General features: G+C 48.1%; 1 protein-coding gene across 5 annotated transcripts in view; it reads right to left on the bottom strand.

Annotated features, from left to right (window-relative positions):
* The window catches only part of WWC1 (WW and C2 domain containing 1), a 173385-nt gene that overhangs the window by 29308 nt on the left and 129131 nt on the right, over positions 1–14946 (bottom strand). For all 5 annotated transcript variants that reach the window (XM_031666591.1, XM_031666592.1, XM_031666593.1 and 2 more), the window contains 4 exons: positions 12112–12220; positions 11469–11549; positions 10044–10130; positions 8825–9017 (listed from right to left, as the gene is read on the bottom strand). In XM_031666591.1, the coding sequence (XP_031522451.1) occupies positions 8825–9017; positions 10044–10130; positions 11469–11549; positions 12112–12220 (470 nt within the window). The remainder of the gene's footprint in view (positions 1–8824; positions 9018–10043; positions 10131–11468; positions 11550–12111; positions 12221–14946) is intronic.

Genomic DNA, 14946 nt, shown 5'->3' with positions numbered 1-14946 from the left:
GAACTACTATACTGTTCACATCAACACTTGCTAAGGAAGTGCTTATAATCCCACCAACAATGCACACGAGTTCCAATTTCTCTACGTCTTCACCAACACTAGTTATTTTGTGTGGTTTTTTGATAGCCATCATCCAAATATGTGTGAGGTGGTATCTCATTGTGGTTTTGATTTGCATTTCTCTGATAATTAGTAATGTTGAACATCTTTTCACATGGATGTTGGCCATTTGTATATTAATTTTGGAGAAATGTCTCTTCAAGTCCTTTCTCCTTTTCACATTGGGTTATTTGATTTTTCTGTTGTTGAATTCCCATTCTGTGTTAGTTATATTAAGCACTAGGTTCTACGTTATGTACTGAGCATAATGATGGTCCCCACATGGTTCCACCTTCTGGGAGCCAGCACTCTCCCAAGGAACTCAGGAACTGAACAAGTAATTAATTCCAAGTGAGGTAGAAAACTGCGTTGTCATTTCTCCTCCACTAAATTTGCAAAAGTTTAAAAAATTGACAACAAATGCCGTTGGTGAGGTTATGGCGAAACAGGCTCTCTCTCACCTTGCTCGTGGGAATGTAAAATGGCAGAAACCCGATGGAAGGAATTTAGTCATATCTAGTAAAAACATAAACGCATTTTACTCTTCGACCGAGTAATTCTCCGTGTAGCTGTCTATCCCACAGATACACCTGCAGAAATCTGTACAAGTACAAAATGACCCACAAAAAGAGTCTTCATTTTGACCCTCTTTGTAATAGCGAAAGTTTTTTTTTTTTTTTTCTTGAGACAGAGTTTTGCTCTTTTTGCCCAGGCTGCTGGAGTGCAATGGCATGGTCTTGGCTCACCGCAACCTCTGCCTCCCAGGTTCAAGCAATTCTCCTGCCTCAGCCTCCAGAGTAGCTGGGATTACAGGCATGTGCCACCATGCCCGGCTATTTTTTTTTTTTTTTTCATATTTTTAGTAGAGACGGCGTTTCTCCACGTTGGTCAGGCTGGTCTTGAACTCCCGACCTCAGGTGATCCGCCCACCTCGGCCTCCCAAAGTGCTGGGATTACAGGCGTTAGGCACTGCGCCCAGCCAACGGCAAAAGATTTTAAACTACCCAAAGGTCCAGCAACAGGGAACAGACTGAAAGAACTATAATCTATCTATGCAATGGAATATTATGTAGCTGTGTAAAAAAGAGGAAAATCTCTTTATACTGATGCAGAGAGATGGCCAGGCTATAAAGTTACGAGAAAAAATAGCACGGTGCAGAAAAGAGTACATAATATGCTACCTTTCGTGTAAGAGAGAGGGGGATAAGTATATGTGTCTATAGTCTACGTATATATTGCACCATGTTTGAGGTGCAAGGCGGAGTGAACATGATCATACGTGCACAAGAAATAATGGAAAGATGAAAAAGAAATTAATCAAAGTGGTCACCTATATAGGATAGGCAGTGAGGCTGGGGTGAGGAGAGAGCATGATTTCTCTTCAGTAAACCTTTCCATACAATTTTTCTTTGAGTTATGTAAATATATCCCTTAAACTGAAAACAAATTATAACAAACTAACCTAACTGACTATAAGCTCACAGAAAAGGGAATTATTTCAAGTGACTTAATATTTTTACTGTTTTGTTTTTCCCCCCTACATCCTCCCTAGAAATTACTACAAACTAATTAATCATTCCTCAGAGGCTTTATTGTTTTGACATGTCCAAAAATGAGCCCTGGTCAGGTTTGGGAAGGTGGTCAGCCTACCTTCCCCTAACACACTAGTGTCGGTGTGTGGAAGGGGCTACCCAGACTCTGTGCTGATGGGTGGTAGAAATACCAAATGCCAGTTTGCAAAATGGACTTGAGCCAAGTGTATTAATCCGTTCTCATGCTAATAAAGGCATACCCGAGACTGAGTAATTTATAAAAGAAAGAGGTTTAGTTGACTCACAGTTCAGCATGGCTGGGGAGGCCTCAGGAAACTTATAATCATGGCAGAAGAGGAAGCAAACACTTCCTTCTTCACATGGTGGCAGCAAAGAGAAGTGGCGAACAAAAGTGGGAAAAGCCCCTTATATAACCATCGGATCTCATGAGAACTCACTCACTATCATGAGACTAGCAGCATGGGGGTAACCGCCCCCATGAGTCAATTACCTCCCACCAGTTCCCTCCCACAACACATGGGGATTATGGGGGCTACAATTCATCAGGATGCATCGGAACGTGGCAGAGCTGTGCTAGGTCTGGGACAGTGAAAGGTGGTTTCTGAGAGCACAGTGGTGAGTGGGGAGAGGAAGAAAGCCCGATGCTGACACTTCGCTTGTTTAGCACCAGCTTCCTCATCTGGAAAACAGAGAAAACAACTCCTACCTACCCGCCTATTGGGAGGATCAGAGTGAATTAAATGCTTGGCACACTTCAGGCACCCAGAATAAATGTACATATATATAAATATTTGTCTATTGCTCATTTATTCATTCAATAAAAACTCCCTAAGCCCTTCGCAGACTCTGGAACCACAGAAGCATGTAAGATATGATTCTTCCCCAAAACGGCTCATGGTTTCCTACGGAGATAGACAGCTATGTTGGATATTACAGTTCAGAACATGCCAGGCCATGTGTGAGGTATGAGGGGAAAGGACCAGGACCACAGCTTTGAGGTGTAACACTTCCAGCAGATTATTATTAATTCTAACAAGATATACTGTTTATCTGGGGCCGGCTCACAGCTGTGAGTATTGTCTACCTCAGTAAACTGGATGCACCTTTGAGGGCATTTACGTATTCATTCATTCATTTATTCAACACACAAAAACGTGCTGAGAAGTCTCACGTGCCAGGCACTGTTCTGGGTGCTGGAGACAGAGCAGAATTGAAGGCAGATAAATATTCCCGCCCCATGACTTTATATTTGCGTCTAGGGGAATCAGATAACAACTCCATAGGTAAACTCCTTACTGTGTTTCATCGAATCTAAGATGCCATCTTTAAAAGTGTACCATTATTTTATGCACCAAGAAAGAGAAATAGTTGCCAATTAAACTATAACTTGTCATCTAGTACACAGTGCATCTTGATTTCAGAAATAAAATGTAAAGATAACACATACCCTAGAAATCTATGAGGTACAGTGAAATGTCAGGTGATAAAAGGTGGTGTAGAGAAAAATACTACAGGGAAGGGGGCTAGAAGGGGATAAGAGAGCAGAGAGGGTAATGGGATTTACATAGGGTGGAAGACCTCACTGAGAAGGTGACATTTGAACAAAGTCCGGAAGGAGGTGAGGGAACACCTGGGAGGACAGGATGCCAGGCAGAGGACACAGCAAGTGCAAAGGCCTGGAGGGGAGCACATGTTGGTGTATTCAAGGAACACGAGGCTGGAGGAAGAGTTTTGCAGATATAATCCCAGAGATAAGAAGTGGCCAAATCCCAAGGGGCCTTGGAGGCCAGGCAAAGGACACAGGTGTTGACTCTAGGTGGAGACATAAGCCATCATAAGGTTTTAGCAAAAGAATGGCATGCACTGATTTACATTTAAATAGGATTAGTCTGGCTACTTTGTTGAAAAAAGAGGAAGGGGAAATGGACAGAAGCTGGGAGACCAAGTAGGAGATGGCTGCCATCATCCAAGGAAGGAAAGACAGTGGCTTGGGTCTGGGGAAGTGGTGAGAAGTGGGATGTAGGGTTCTTTTGAAGGTGGAGCTAACAGGATGGGGTAAGGGAAAGAGAGGGGTTACGGATGACTGCAGGGTGTCTGACCTGAGCAATGGAAGAATGAGATTGCCATTGGCTGAGACAGTGGACACACAGGATGAAAGGTCAGGGGCATTCTTGTGGCCATGTTAGTTTGAGGTCCTATTTTATGTTTAAGTGAAAATGCAGAACAGGCAGTGGAAATAAGAGATTCGAGGGGTGTGGGGAGACCCAGGCTGGAGCCCTGCACTTGGGATGGGTTTGCAACTGGGAGATAAAATGAGATCACCAAGGAAACGAGTAGAAAAGGGGAGGATCAAGGACCCAGCCCTGGGCCCTCTGAGATAGGGAGGTCAGGGAAATGAGGAAGAACCAGCAAAGGAGACCAAGATGCTAGAGGTGAGGGGAGAACACTGGAAGAGCAAGGTAACCAGGAGGCCAAGCAAGGGCAAAGGATGTTGAGGGAGGTGGAGTCAGCAACTGCGGCAAGTGTAGCTGGCAGGTCCAGAAGGAAGATGGAGAACTGGCCTCTGGTCTGGTAACAAGGAGCTCACTGATGAACATGATGAGGACACCCTTGGTACAAAGATGAGGGCCAGGCTAGGCACGGTGGCTCGCGCCTGTAATCCTACCACTTTAGGAGGACAAGGTGGGCGGATCACTTGAGGTCAGAAGTTTGAGACTAGCATGGCCAACATGGTGAAACCTCACTCTACTAAAAATACAAAAAATTAGCCAGGTGTAGTAATGCGTGCCTGTAGTCCCAGCTACTTGGGAGGCTGAGGCAGGAGAATGGCTTGGACCCAAGAAGTGGAGGTTGCAACGAGCCGAGATCATGCCATTGCCCTCCAGTCTGGGTGACAGAGTGAGACTCTCTCTCAAAAATTAAAAAATAAAAGTAAAAAAATATAAAAAAAAAGAAAGATGAGGGCCAAAGTCCACGTAGATTGGGTTACAGAGAGGAAGGGAACACCTCTTTCAAGTTTTTCTATAAAGAAAGTGAAAGAAACAATGTAGTAGTTGGAAGTGGAAATGGGGCGAAAAAGTTTTAGGTTGGGTGTGGTGGCTCACACCTGTAACCCCAGTCCTTTGGGAGGCTGAGGCGGGAGGACTCCCTGAGCCCAGGAGTTCAACCAGCCTGGGCAACATAGTGAGACTCCATCTCTACAAAAAATACAAAAATTAGCCAGGCATGGTGGCATGTGCCTGTAGTCCCAGCTACTGGGGAGGCTGAAATGGGAGTATCACTTGAGCCCAGAAGGTCAAGGCTGCTGTGAGCCGAGTTCATAGCACTGCACTCCAGCCTGGGCAACAAAGCAAGATCCTCAGTCAAAAAAACGTTTGTTTTGTTTTGAGCATGGGAGAAATAATAGCATGATGGTATACTGATAGGCTGGATCCAGTGGAAGAGGGAAAATTGAAGACAGAAGAAAGAGCGGAATGGCTGCTGGAGTAATGTCCTTGTGAGAAAATGGGGGCGCTGGCCTCAGACAGGAGTGCAGAAGGCCTATCCTCAGAAGCCAGGGAAATGGCAGAATTTACAAGAACAGCTAGATATGGTATGGGGGCCCTCTTCTGAGTCTGTTCTGTCTTCTCTCCCTGAGAGAAGTATGAATTAGTCATTGTGATGAGTGGGTGAGTAAATCATCCAGGGAGATACAGTATGATTTCTGGGCAGCATTCAGGGCTCATGGGAAGTGAGTGATTACCATTTCCAAATGACACCATACAGCGTGGTTGTGCGCATTTTTTTTTCCAGTTGCTCAGTTGGAGAGGAGGGGGTGGAGAGCTCGCTTTGACAGGGCTGGGGTTTTGCCAAGTTAGTATGCCAAAGTGAGAGGGAGCAAGGGAACGGTTGTAATGGTGAACCATAGGACGTAAGTGGGGCCTGAGAAGCAGGCTAGCTCGAGAGAGCCTGGGCTGGGTGGCACTGAACGCAGCAGTAGAGCAGTGGGCAACTAGGCCCCCTGCGATGCCATGCTAGGGCATTTGGTGGAACTGTGGCCTGCGATATTGGGAAGGTGGGCTGTGTAGTCCTCCAAACCTGTAATCTGGGTCTGGGGACATGAGAGACACTCATAGTAACCTCCTGAGAAGTGGCATGGTGTGATGGCTATACATAAGGAAGCTGGAGTCTCTGTTCAAATCCAGGCTTCGCCATCTTCTCCTTGGATGACCTGGCAGGTTACTTAGCCTTTCTGGGCCTTGATCCCTTATCTTCCTGGGGCGATCGCGAAGATTAAATGAGATACTGCACACGAAGTTCTTAGCCCACTGGTAGACACATAGACTCAGCTCAGTACAGATGCTGTTGCTGCCTGGCTGAAAACGGACTGGGGATTCCACACACCCTGCTGCCCGGAGTCTCTGTGTGGGAGCGGACAGGCCCTTTTTCCTCCCATCTCACTTCCTCTCCTCCTCCAGCCACCAAAATACGACAGCCTGACACTCCATGTCCCCACCACATACGGGAAAGGAGGTTTCCCATTGGCCGCAGGCAGAGACAAGCCACAGTGAGATGAGCGCTTTGGCTGCTGCTATGGCAACCAGCAATGACCAGACTTCAATTAGGAAGGAGGAATAAAAGGCATCCAATTAGGAGAAGAAAATAGGATTTAGCCTCTTCTCATTTAGGAATGCCCAGAGCCAAGGGAATGCTTCGCTGGAGGAGACCAGGCTTGCCAACCCCTTCAAGTCACCACCCCCACCTCTGAGCTCCAGGGAGCCCTGTGCTGGCAAAAAGACAACACAGAGGCACTGACGTGTGTGGACTTCGGAGGTAGACCCGCTGGGGTTCAAATATGGCTTCTGCCACTTTCCTAACTGTGTGATCTAGGAAAAGTCTTTCGCCTCTTTGTGCCTCAGTTTCTCCACTGGAATACGCTACCTATTTTGCAAGGTTGGAGCGAGGATCAAGAGAGATAATGGGCTGGGCACGGTGGCTCACACCTGTAATCCCAGCACTTTAGGAGGTGGAGGCAGGCAGATCACTTGAGGTCAGGAGTTTAAGATCAGCCTGGGCAACATGGCGAAACCCCGCCTCTACTAAAAATACAAAAATTAGCCAGGTATGGTGGTGTGCGCCTGTGGTCCCAGCTACTCGGGAGTCTAAGGCAGGAGAACTGCTTGAACCTGGGAGGCGAAGGTTTCAGTGAGCTGTGATCACGCCACTGCACTCCAGAGACTGAAAGCGAGACTCAGTCTAAAACTAAAAAAAAAAACCCAGAGATAATGCATGTAAAGAGCTTAGCTCAGTGCCTGCCATATAAACTGCATCCTACTGGCATTAATTATTGCATTATTGTCAGTAACAACATCATTGGCCTCACCTGGGAGCTTGTTAGAAATGCAGACTCTCAGGTTCTGCTCCAGACTTGCTGAATCAGAATCTGCATTTTAGCCAGAGCTCCAGGTAACTTGTGTGCATGGCACAGTTTGAAGCGCTGCTTTAGCGCCTTGTTTAGTGTTCAGAGAACCACCTCCAGGAAGGCAGTATGAGCCAGATTTTACAGATAAGGGAAATGAGACTGAGAATTGAAGATTGTGAGGAGACACAGCTGGAAGGGCAAGCCTGGTGACAGCCCCAGGCCACAATCCAAGGATGTGGCCCCACAATGCCATGATAGAGAAGGGTTTTACAGAGCATGCAGATCAAGGCAAGGATGGAGAGCAAAGAGATTCCCTTCTCTGGGCAAACGCCTGTGAGTTACAGGAGAAAGGGGTGAGCCCTCCAAGAAGGCAGCGAGAAGCTCCACATTCCAGCTTCCAGACATGGAGACAGGAGAGGCTTGGAGAGGTGTACACATCTTGTTTCTCCCCTTTGCATGCATCCCACATTTTCCTCCATCACTTCAACCCATCCATTTCCAACACGGCCCTCCTCACAGTTTGTTTACATCTTAGCCATCAATGCTGGCGCCTTGTCTGTTTGGTTCCCCATTGAATCCCCAGCCGCAGACACAGGGGTGGGGACACAACAAGCTCCCAGTACAGATCTGAGCACGAGTGGAGCAACCTTCTAGGTATAATGCCCACGCTTGGGCTCCTTCGTGCTCACAGTTATCATTAAAATACTCTAACACTAAATGGCATCAGGGTTAACAAAGCCCTTTACTTCTTTTAATTCACTTGTACATCGTAAGCCCGAGTTAGCTATTATATAAATCCCCTTTCTACAGATGGGAAAGCTGAGTATCTGTCTGCACTTGGGTCTGCCTGTCTCTTAGGACACAATGTACCTGGGCTACTTCATTCCCAGTCCTGACTCCTGCCAATGCAGTGAGAGATGGAAGCCAGGGGAGGTCAGTTTCAGGGAGGAGACTAGCAATGGCCCCATTCAATGAGAACCCACTGTGGGTCAGACACTTGAATGGGTGCTTTACGGGTGCTATCTCAATCCTTATAAAGATCCTTCTAGTGGGCATGATGGAGGCATTATCATTTGCATTTTATGGATAAGAAAAATGAGGATCAGAGATGTTAAGTACTTTGCCCAAGGTCATCCAGCTATACAGCAAGTGGTGGGATGTGAAGGCCTATGTGTTTGTTTTCATTATTCTGTGTGTTTTTTTTTTTTTTTTTGGACACAGGGTTCTGCTGTTGCCCAGGCCAGAATACTGTGGCATGTCAGCTCACTGCAGCTCAAGGGATCCTCCCATCTCAGCCTCCAGAGTAGCTAGGACTACAAGCATGCACCCAAGCCTGGCTAATTTTTTTTGTAGAGATGGGGTCTTGCTGTGTTGCCAGGCTGCTCTCGAACTCCTGCACTTGAGCGATCCTCTGGCCTTGACCTCCCAAAAGGTTGGGATTATAGACAAAAGCCACCACACAGCCATAGTCTGTGCTTATCTAATCTCTCATGCTGTATAGTAAAGCTGCGGCATGCGGCGTTTTCCAGGTTCTGGCAGTTTTAAAAGGCACTTTCAGGTCCATTATTCTTCCTCTCGCGAAAGAGTTCCTTCCCTCCTACCCTAAGTCTGAGAACAACATTCACCTGTGGAAGCCTTGCTGCCTAGACTCCAAGATGAGCCTGATTGATAGCACAACCTGCGTCTCCTTTAAGCCTTCTTCCTGAAGCTCAGGGTGGACCAATCTCCATAAACACAGAAGGCCAGGCAGCCAGACAGACACAGCCCTTACCAGGCACTCTTCCAGATGGCTCCTGTCGGTGGTACAGACATCGACTCTTAAGGTCTTCTGGTGAAGGGCTGGATAGGACATGGATACCCAGAATACCTCATTGAACACTAGAGTGTCTGAGGCGTCCAGGGGCCGGGTCCGGAACAGGCAGGTGGTGCTTTCAGAGCAAGGAAGGACAGCCACGCGGATATTCCTAGAGGGAGACAGAACCGCAGGAAACCTTGGGTCAGCCCATGTCTGGGGCTTAAGTGTTGAACTAAACAGCTGCTGAAATCCCTAAGCAAACAACAGTGGATGAGAGTTTGTAGAAGTGAGGAATCTGGGGAATCAGGCCCCATACACTGGAAGAAACTTTGACAAATCGAACAAAATTCCAGATGCATTTGTCCTTTGGTCCAGACCCTTCACTTCTAGGCATCATCCCACAGATACCCCTGCCTGAGTACCAGTGAGTTATGGAGAAGGCTATTCAGCCTGGCACCATCTGGGTGGGCAAAAGACTGAAAATGACCCAGCATCCCATCTTGTCTTCCTTCTGTTTTGTCCGCCTTCCTGCCCTTCCTTCTTCCCATATTTGCCACCCTCACAGGCTGGCTGGGTGTAGACCACAGACACATAAGCTTCTGTTGCCACCCTCTGGGCCTTATGATCTGAGAAAACTTGTAGGCAGATGAGTGCAATAAAGGATAAACCCATCTACCATGGGAGGAGCCCGCATGCGGACAGAGCAGGTGTTTGCATCCTATCAGCATCAAGGTAACACGCAGTCACACCCCTCCAAGAGAAGCACACTGACTGGTGCTGACTCTTGGAAAGAGAAGACCCAGCTCTCTCTGCAAGAAACACTTGAGCTTAGGAGAAGATAAAACAGACTGTGACCATTTCTCTCCATGAGGCTCAAAGTCCAGGAGGGTAGAGCCCAGGAAGGATCTGCTCACCACCCCATTCCTAGAGCTGGCATTCAGCAGGTGCTCAGCATGCCATGGGGCAGGAATTCACACAGTCATCTAGAGTGCTTGTCTTTACAGTTGGTGTGCTTGCCATTGTGCCTGTATTCACATGCACAGTACTGACATTTAGCATCACAGCCATATGCATTACAAACCCACAGTGTCTTGACATGGCCCATAACTGGATCAGGACAGGGCAGAAAAGTGACCCCCAGGGGTGACTCCGGAGGGTGAGAGTATGATACACACCCATCCAGCTACATACTCACACTTTCTGGTCTTGTTGCTGCAACAGAGCAGAAAGGTTACTCAGCTGGATGATTAATATTGCAAATTGCTTATTCTTCTCATCATACCTGAAATGAAAAGGGGCATATGAAGTACCTATTAATAACACGCTCATCTCTCTCATTCCTTCTCTCTGTTAAAAGTCACAGGACGTGGCTGTTGGCTGTCCTGGGGACTATGGTGAGCTCAAGAGTATAGGCCCAGTGCTTTGCTGCCATGCAGGGATGTAGAGCGAGAGCTGTCAATTGTTTGAAAAAAAAATTTTTTTTTTTTGAAACAGGGTCTCACTCTGTCACCCACGTTGAGGGCAGTGGCATGATCAGGGCTCATGGTAGCCTCGACCTCCCAGGCTCAGGTGATCCTCCCACCTCAGCCTCCTGAGTAGCTAGGACTACAGGTGTGCACCACCACATCCAGCTAATTTTTTGTATTTTTAGTAGAGACGGGGTTTCATCATGTTGCCTGAGCTGGTCTTGAACTCCTGGAATCAAGTGATCCATCTGCCTTGGCCTCCCAAAGCGTTGGGATTACAGGTGTGATCCACCACGCCCAGTCAGTTGTCTGAATTTTTAAAAAGAACCCATAAATGTGGGTGAAATTTCATGATATGGGAATGTTGTCAACTACTTCCTATTAAAAAATACTGAAGGCCAGGTGTGGTGGCTCATGCCTGTAATCTCAGCACTTTGGGAGGCCAAGGTAGGCAGATCGTTTGAGGTCAGGAGTTTGAGACCAGCCTGGCCAACATGGTGAAACCCCATCTCTATTAAAAATATAAAAGTTAGCCGGGCGTGGTGGCACACGCCTGTAATCCCAGCTACTTGGGAGGCTGAGGCAGGAGAATCGCTTGAACCCAGGAGGCAGAAGTTGCAGCAAGCTAAATCGCACCACTGCACTCCAGCCTGGGTGACAGGTGAGACCCTGTCTCCAAAAACAAAACAAAACAAAACAAAAAATTGAGATCATCCCCCAACAAGAGAAAACAAAAAGAACAACCACGTGTGTATTGACCCAATCTGGGCTGCAGCCCCCAGTGATCAACTTCCATCCAGATCAATGAAACCTAGATGGGATTGAAAGACAAAAGCCACAGCAACAATGAACAAACACACTGAGAGGCAGGAGGTCTCAGTCCCAGTCCTGGCTCTGCCACCAGCCAGCTCCGTGAGTTGGGCCAAGTCATAAGGTCTTTTAAAACCTCATTTCTCCTATCTGTAAAGCGGACGGCTGGGAGGTGAGGAACGAATCAGCGTCCCTTCAGTTAAGAAGCTGCAATGGCCAGCAGGTCCTGCTGGTGCTGCCCTCCACCCTGGGCGGCTGTGAAGGTAAATGCAGGGGAATGCTGCGGATGAAGAAGGGACCCCACACAGACGGTTCCTTCTATCCTCATTGTCCTTGTCACTTACTTCAGGGCAATCTGAACTCGGGCCGCACCCAATGCTTCCGATTCGTCACTGTCAAACGCAGCAGCTTCTGAAGCACCCAGTCTGAAAGGCAACAGGGGAGGGGGAGTTAGGCTTCCTTGCAGTGAACAAACTGCTTTGGGAGGCTGGGGTTACATCCCCAGGAAGGAAAGTTGGGGTTTGCTCAGCTTCCCTCCAGGTCCTTTTTAAAATTTTAATTAAAAAAACTTTTTAGAGATCGGGTCTCACTATTTTGCCCAGGCTGGTCTCGAACTCCTGGCGTCAAGTGATCCTCCCATTGAAGCCTCCCAAGTAGCTGGGATTACAGACTCACACCACTATGCCCAGCTTGGACTCCTCTCTTAAGGGGCCTGGCCTTCCTCTAGCGCTTGCTCCTTAGCCATACACCTTTTTCGTAGCTACCACAGAACTAGCACTCCCCTAAACCCGAAGCATCTCTAACCCCAGGAGAAGTTATGCTATCTGTGCCTTGGGCTGCCAAGAGGAAGGTGGGGTCACGCCCTCTTGGGGCTCCTCCCACACACTGTGGGGGCCAAAACCTAAGCCACCCCACAGGCCTAGGCTCTGGATATTCAGAGTTCATGGGTTACATGGCCATGGAGAGAGCCAGCCCCCAGACACCCACCTCTGCACAGAAGCCTCGTACACACCACTGTCCCCAGCCACTGACTCGTCCGATACTGCGGCTGAGACACAGGCCACTTTCAGGCCACACCCCTGGGCCGTATTCACAGCTAGAGAAGGAAAATGGAAAGTCAGGTTCAGGAACCAGAAAACTGTCTTTGCAACTCCCAATTTTGTTTTGTTTTTGAGGCAGGGTCTCACTCATCCAGGCTGGAGTGCAGCGGCATGATCGTGGCTCACTGCAGCCTCGACCACCCTGGGTTCTGGTGATCCTCCCACCTCCGCTTCCCAAGTACTGGAACTACAGGCATGTGCCACCATACCCAGATAATTTTTAAATTATTATTATTTTGTTGCAGAGATGGGGTTTTGCCATATTGCCCAGGTTAGTCTTGAACTCTTGGTCTCGAGAAATCCGCCTGCTTTGACCTTCCAAAGTGCTGGGATTACAGGCGTGAGCCATCGTAATCCCAACACTTTGGGATTTTGGGAGCCTGAACTCCCAATTTTGATACATGCTCTATGGATGAAAGATGGTTCCACCAAATTCCAACCACCTCTAAATGCTAAAGCAAAAAAAAAATTTTTTTAAGTTTGCTTTAGGGTGATGGAAGGAGTCACACGTAATTTTGTGTTTTACCATCCCAGGCTCTGGAGTCGAACTGCCTGGATTCAAATCCAGTTCCACCACTTACTACTTCATGACCTTGAGACACTGACTTAATCCCGTTAAGCCCCAGATGCCTCATTTGGAAAACTTGGATAATAATACCTACTTATTATTATCCAAGTTGAGAGGACTCAGCGAGACATTATAGGGGAAATCCTTAATATAGAGATTGGTGCAGGCAGGCAAAGTGCTCTACACAACTCATTACAGCTATCCTTATTGCCACTACTGTTCCTATCACTGTGGATATCTATACTTTCAATGGCAAAAACTGCAATTACTTTGCACCAACCTAATAGATCCATCCCTACCCACCTGGGGCAAAAGAACAGCCCCTGGACCCTCAGGACAGAGAAGGAAGAGATTAAGCACCCGTTCTTCCACTGCCTATCCCTTTCCACTCCTAATTCAGCTCCTCCTCTTCCCTACCCTTAACAGGGGCCCTTGAAAGTCTCTGATCTGAGGCTCATAACTAAGCACTCAACACATGCTGCACATTCCTTCCTTGCCCAAGTAATGAACACCCACGATATGCCAGGCCCATTGCCATGTTCGGAACTACAAAGATGAATAAGACAATTCCTGCCCTTCTTGCAGGGGGGAAGGCCAGATCCAGATCTTACAGTTTCACAGCTAACACCTCTGAGCACCTGCGGACAGACTGGAGAAGGGCAACGGCTCGCAGCATTGAGGGGCACAGAGTCCGGGGCATGGCAGGCTGGCGATGGCGATGGGTGACAAGGCGGGTCTGGGAGATGGCAAGTGCTGGCGATGGGGAAGCCAAGCCTGTGTCCCGTGCCTGCTGAGCCCGTGGAGACCTCCTGCTTTCAGACCCACACATCTCCACCCTCCACTAAACCACTTAAGGAGATTAATTTGTCTGCTGACTGAACAGCAGCACTAATCACATAACCTGCTTAGCGTCTGAGCTCTGCCTGGCATTGCTCACCGTAGGGAAGGCTTCTGGAGATGGCACGAAGGAAATGCCATCCCGAGACCTGTGTGTGCCCAGCTTAATGTGCTGTCTTAGGCCCACAAGCCCCAAGGACACTGTTGGGGAGGGGAGAGGAGGGGGTCACTTCACAGGACATAGCTGGGGTCTGAGTGTCCTGACTTGGCTTAATATTGCCATCAGAGGCACGCCCCTTGAGCCTCATTAGAGATTCCACCGGTGCCCCCTCCTCTCCAGGGAACAATTTTCTGAAGCTTGCCGCCTGCTATAGTAGGGCGCTTGCTTTTATTTTGAGAGCACTCAGCAAGACTCCCTTCCTGATGAGGGAAATCCAGGGATCTCCCGGCTCCTCTTCTAAGGAAACACCGGCACTCAAAGCCTTTGTTAACAAGGAAACCTCATTTCCCTACCATGCTCCCCCTGGCCCTTGCACACAAATGGACAATTCTGGGCACAGCAGCAGCGCTCGTGCCCATGCCTGGAGCCACGGGGCTAATATGGGTCTGGCTGCTTCTAGCTGGCCTCACCTGGAGCCAGGAGCACAAGCTTTTTGTAGACAGAACTCGACACATGGATAATAGTGTGCATTCTGAGCAGGTAGTCCTTGTGCCAGTCCTGGTCTTGCCATTTCACTCTGTGGGACTAACCTCAGACAAGTCTTTTAACCTCACTGTGCCTCACTTTTTTCATCTTTAAGATGGGGATAAAAGGGACAGGGCTTGGTGGTTCACGCCTGTACTCCCAGCACTTTGGGAGGCCAAGACGGGTGGATCAACTGAGGTCAGGAGTTCAAGACCAGCCTGGTCAACATGGTGAAAGCCCGTTTTTACTAAAAATACAAAAAATTAGCCAGGCATGGTGGCGTGCACCTGTAATCCCAGCTACGTGGGAGGCCGAGGCAGGAGAATCGCGTGAACCCAGGAGGTAGAGGTTGCAGTGAGCCAGGATGGCGCCACTGCACTCCAGCCTGGGTTACAGAGTGAGACTCCGTCTCAAAAAAAAAAAAAAGATTAAAAATAGTAAACACTTCCCAGAGGTGTTGTGAGGCTTAAATGAGTAAATATGCACAGAAGTACCTGAATCCTAAACATCTGTACTCTATATAGCAGAGCTATGATTATTGTGAGCTATTATTACTGTGGCCAGGAAAGCCAAGGAGGCCCAGGTGAGTTTACCCAGCACCCTATTCAGTCCTGACCTTCACACCCAGAGCC

Source organism: Papio anubis, chromosome 5, assembly GCF_008728515.1.
Source record: "Papio anubis isolate 15944 chromosome 5, Panubis1.0, whole genome shotgun sequence".
In the NCBI taxonomy this organism is placed as follows: domain Eukaryota; kingdom Metazoa; phylum Chordata; class Mammalia; order Primates; family Cercopithecidae; genus Papio; species Papio anubis.
The sequence above is the reverse complement of the archived record's forward strand: the minus strand, read 5'-3'. Positions and strand labels throughout refer to the sequence as shown.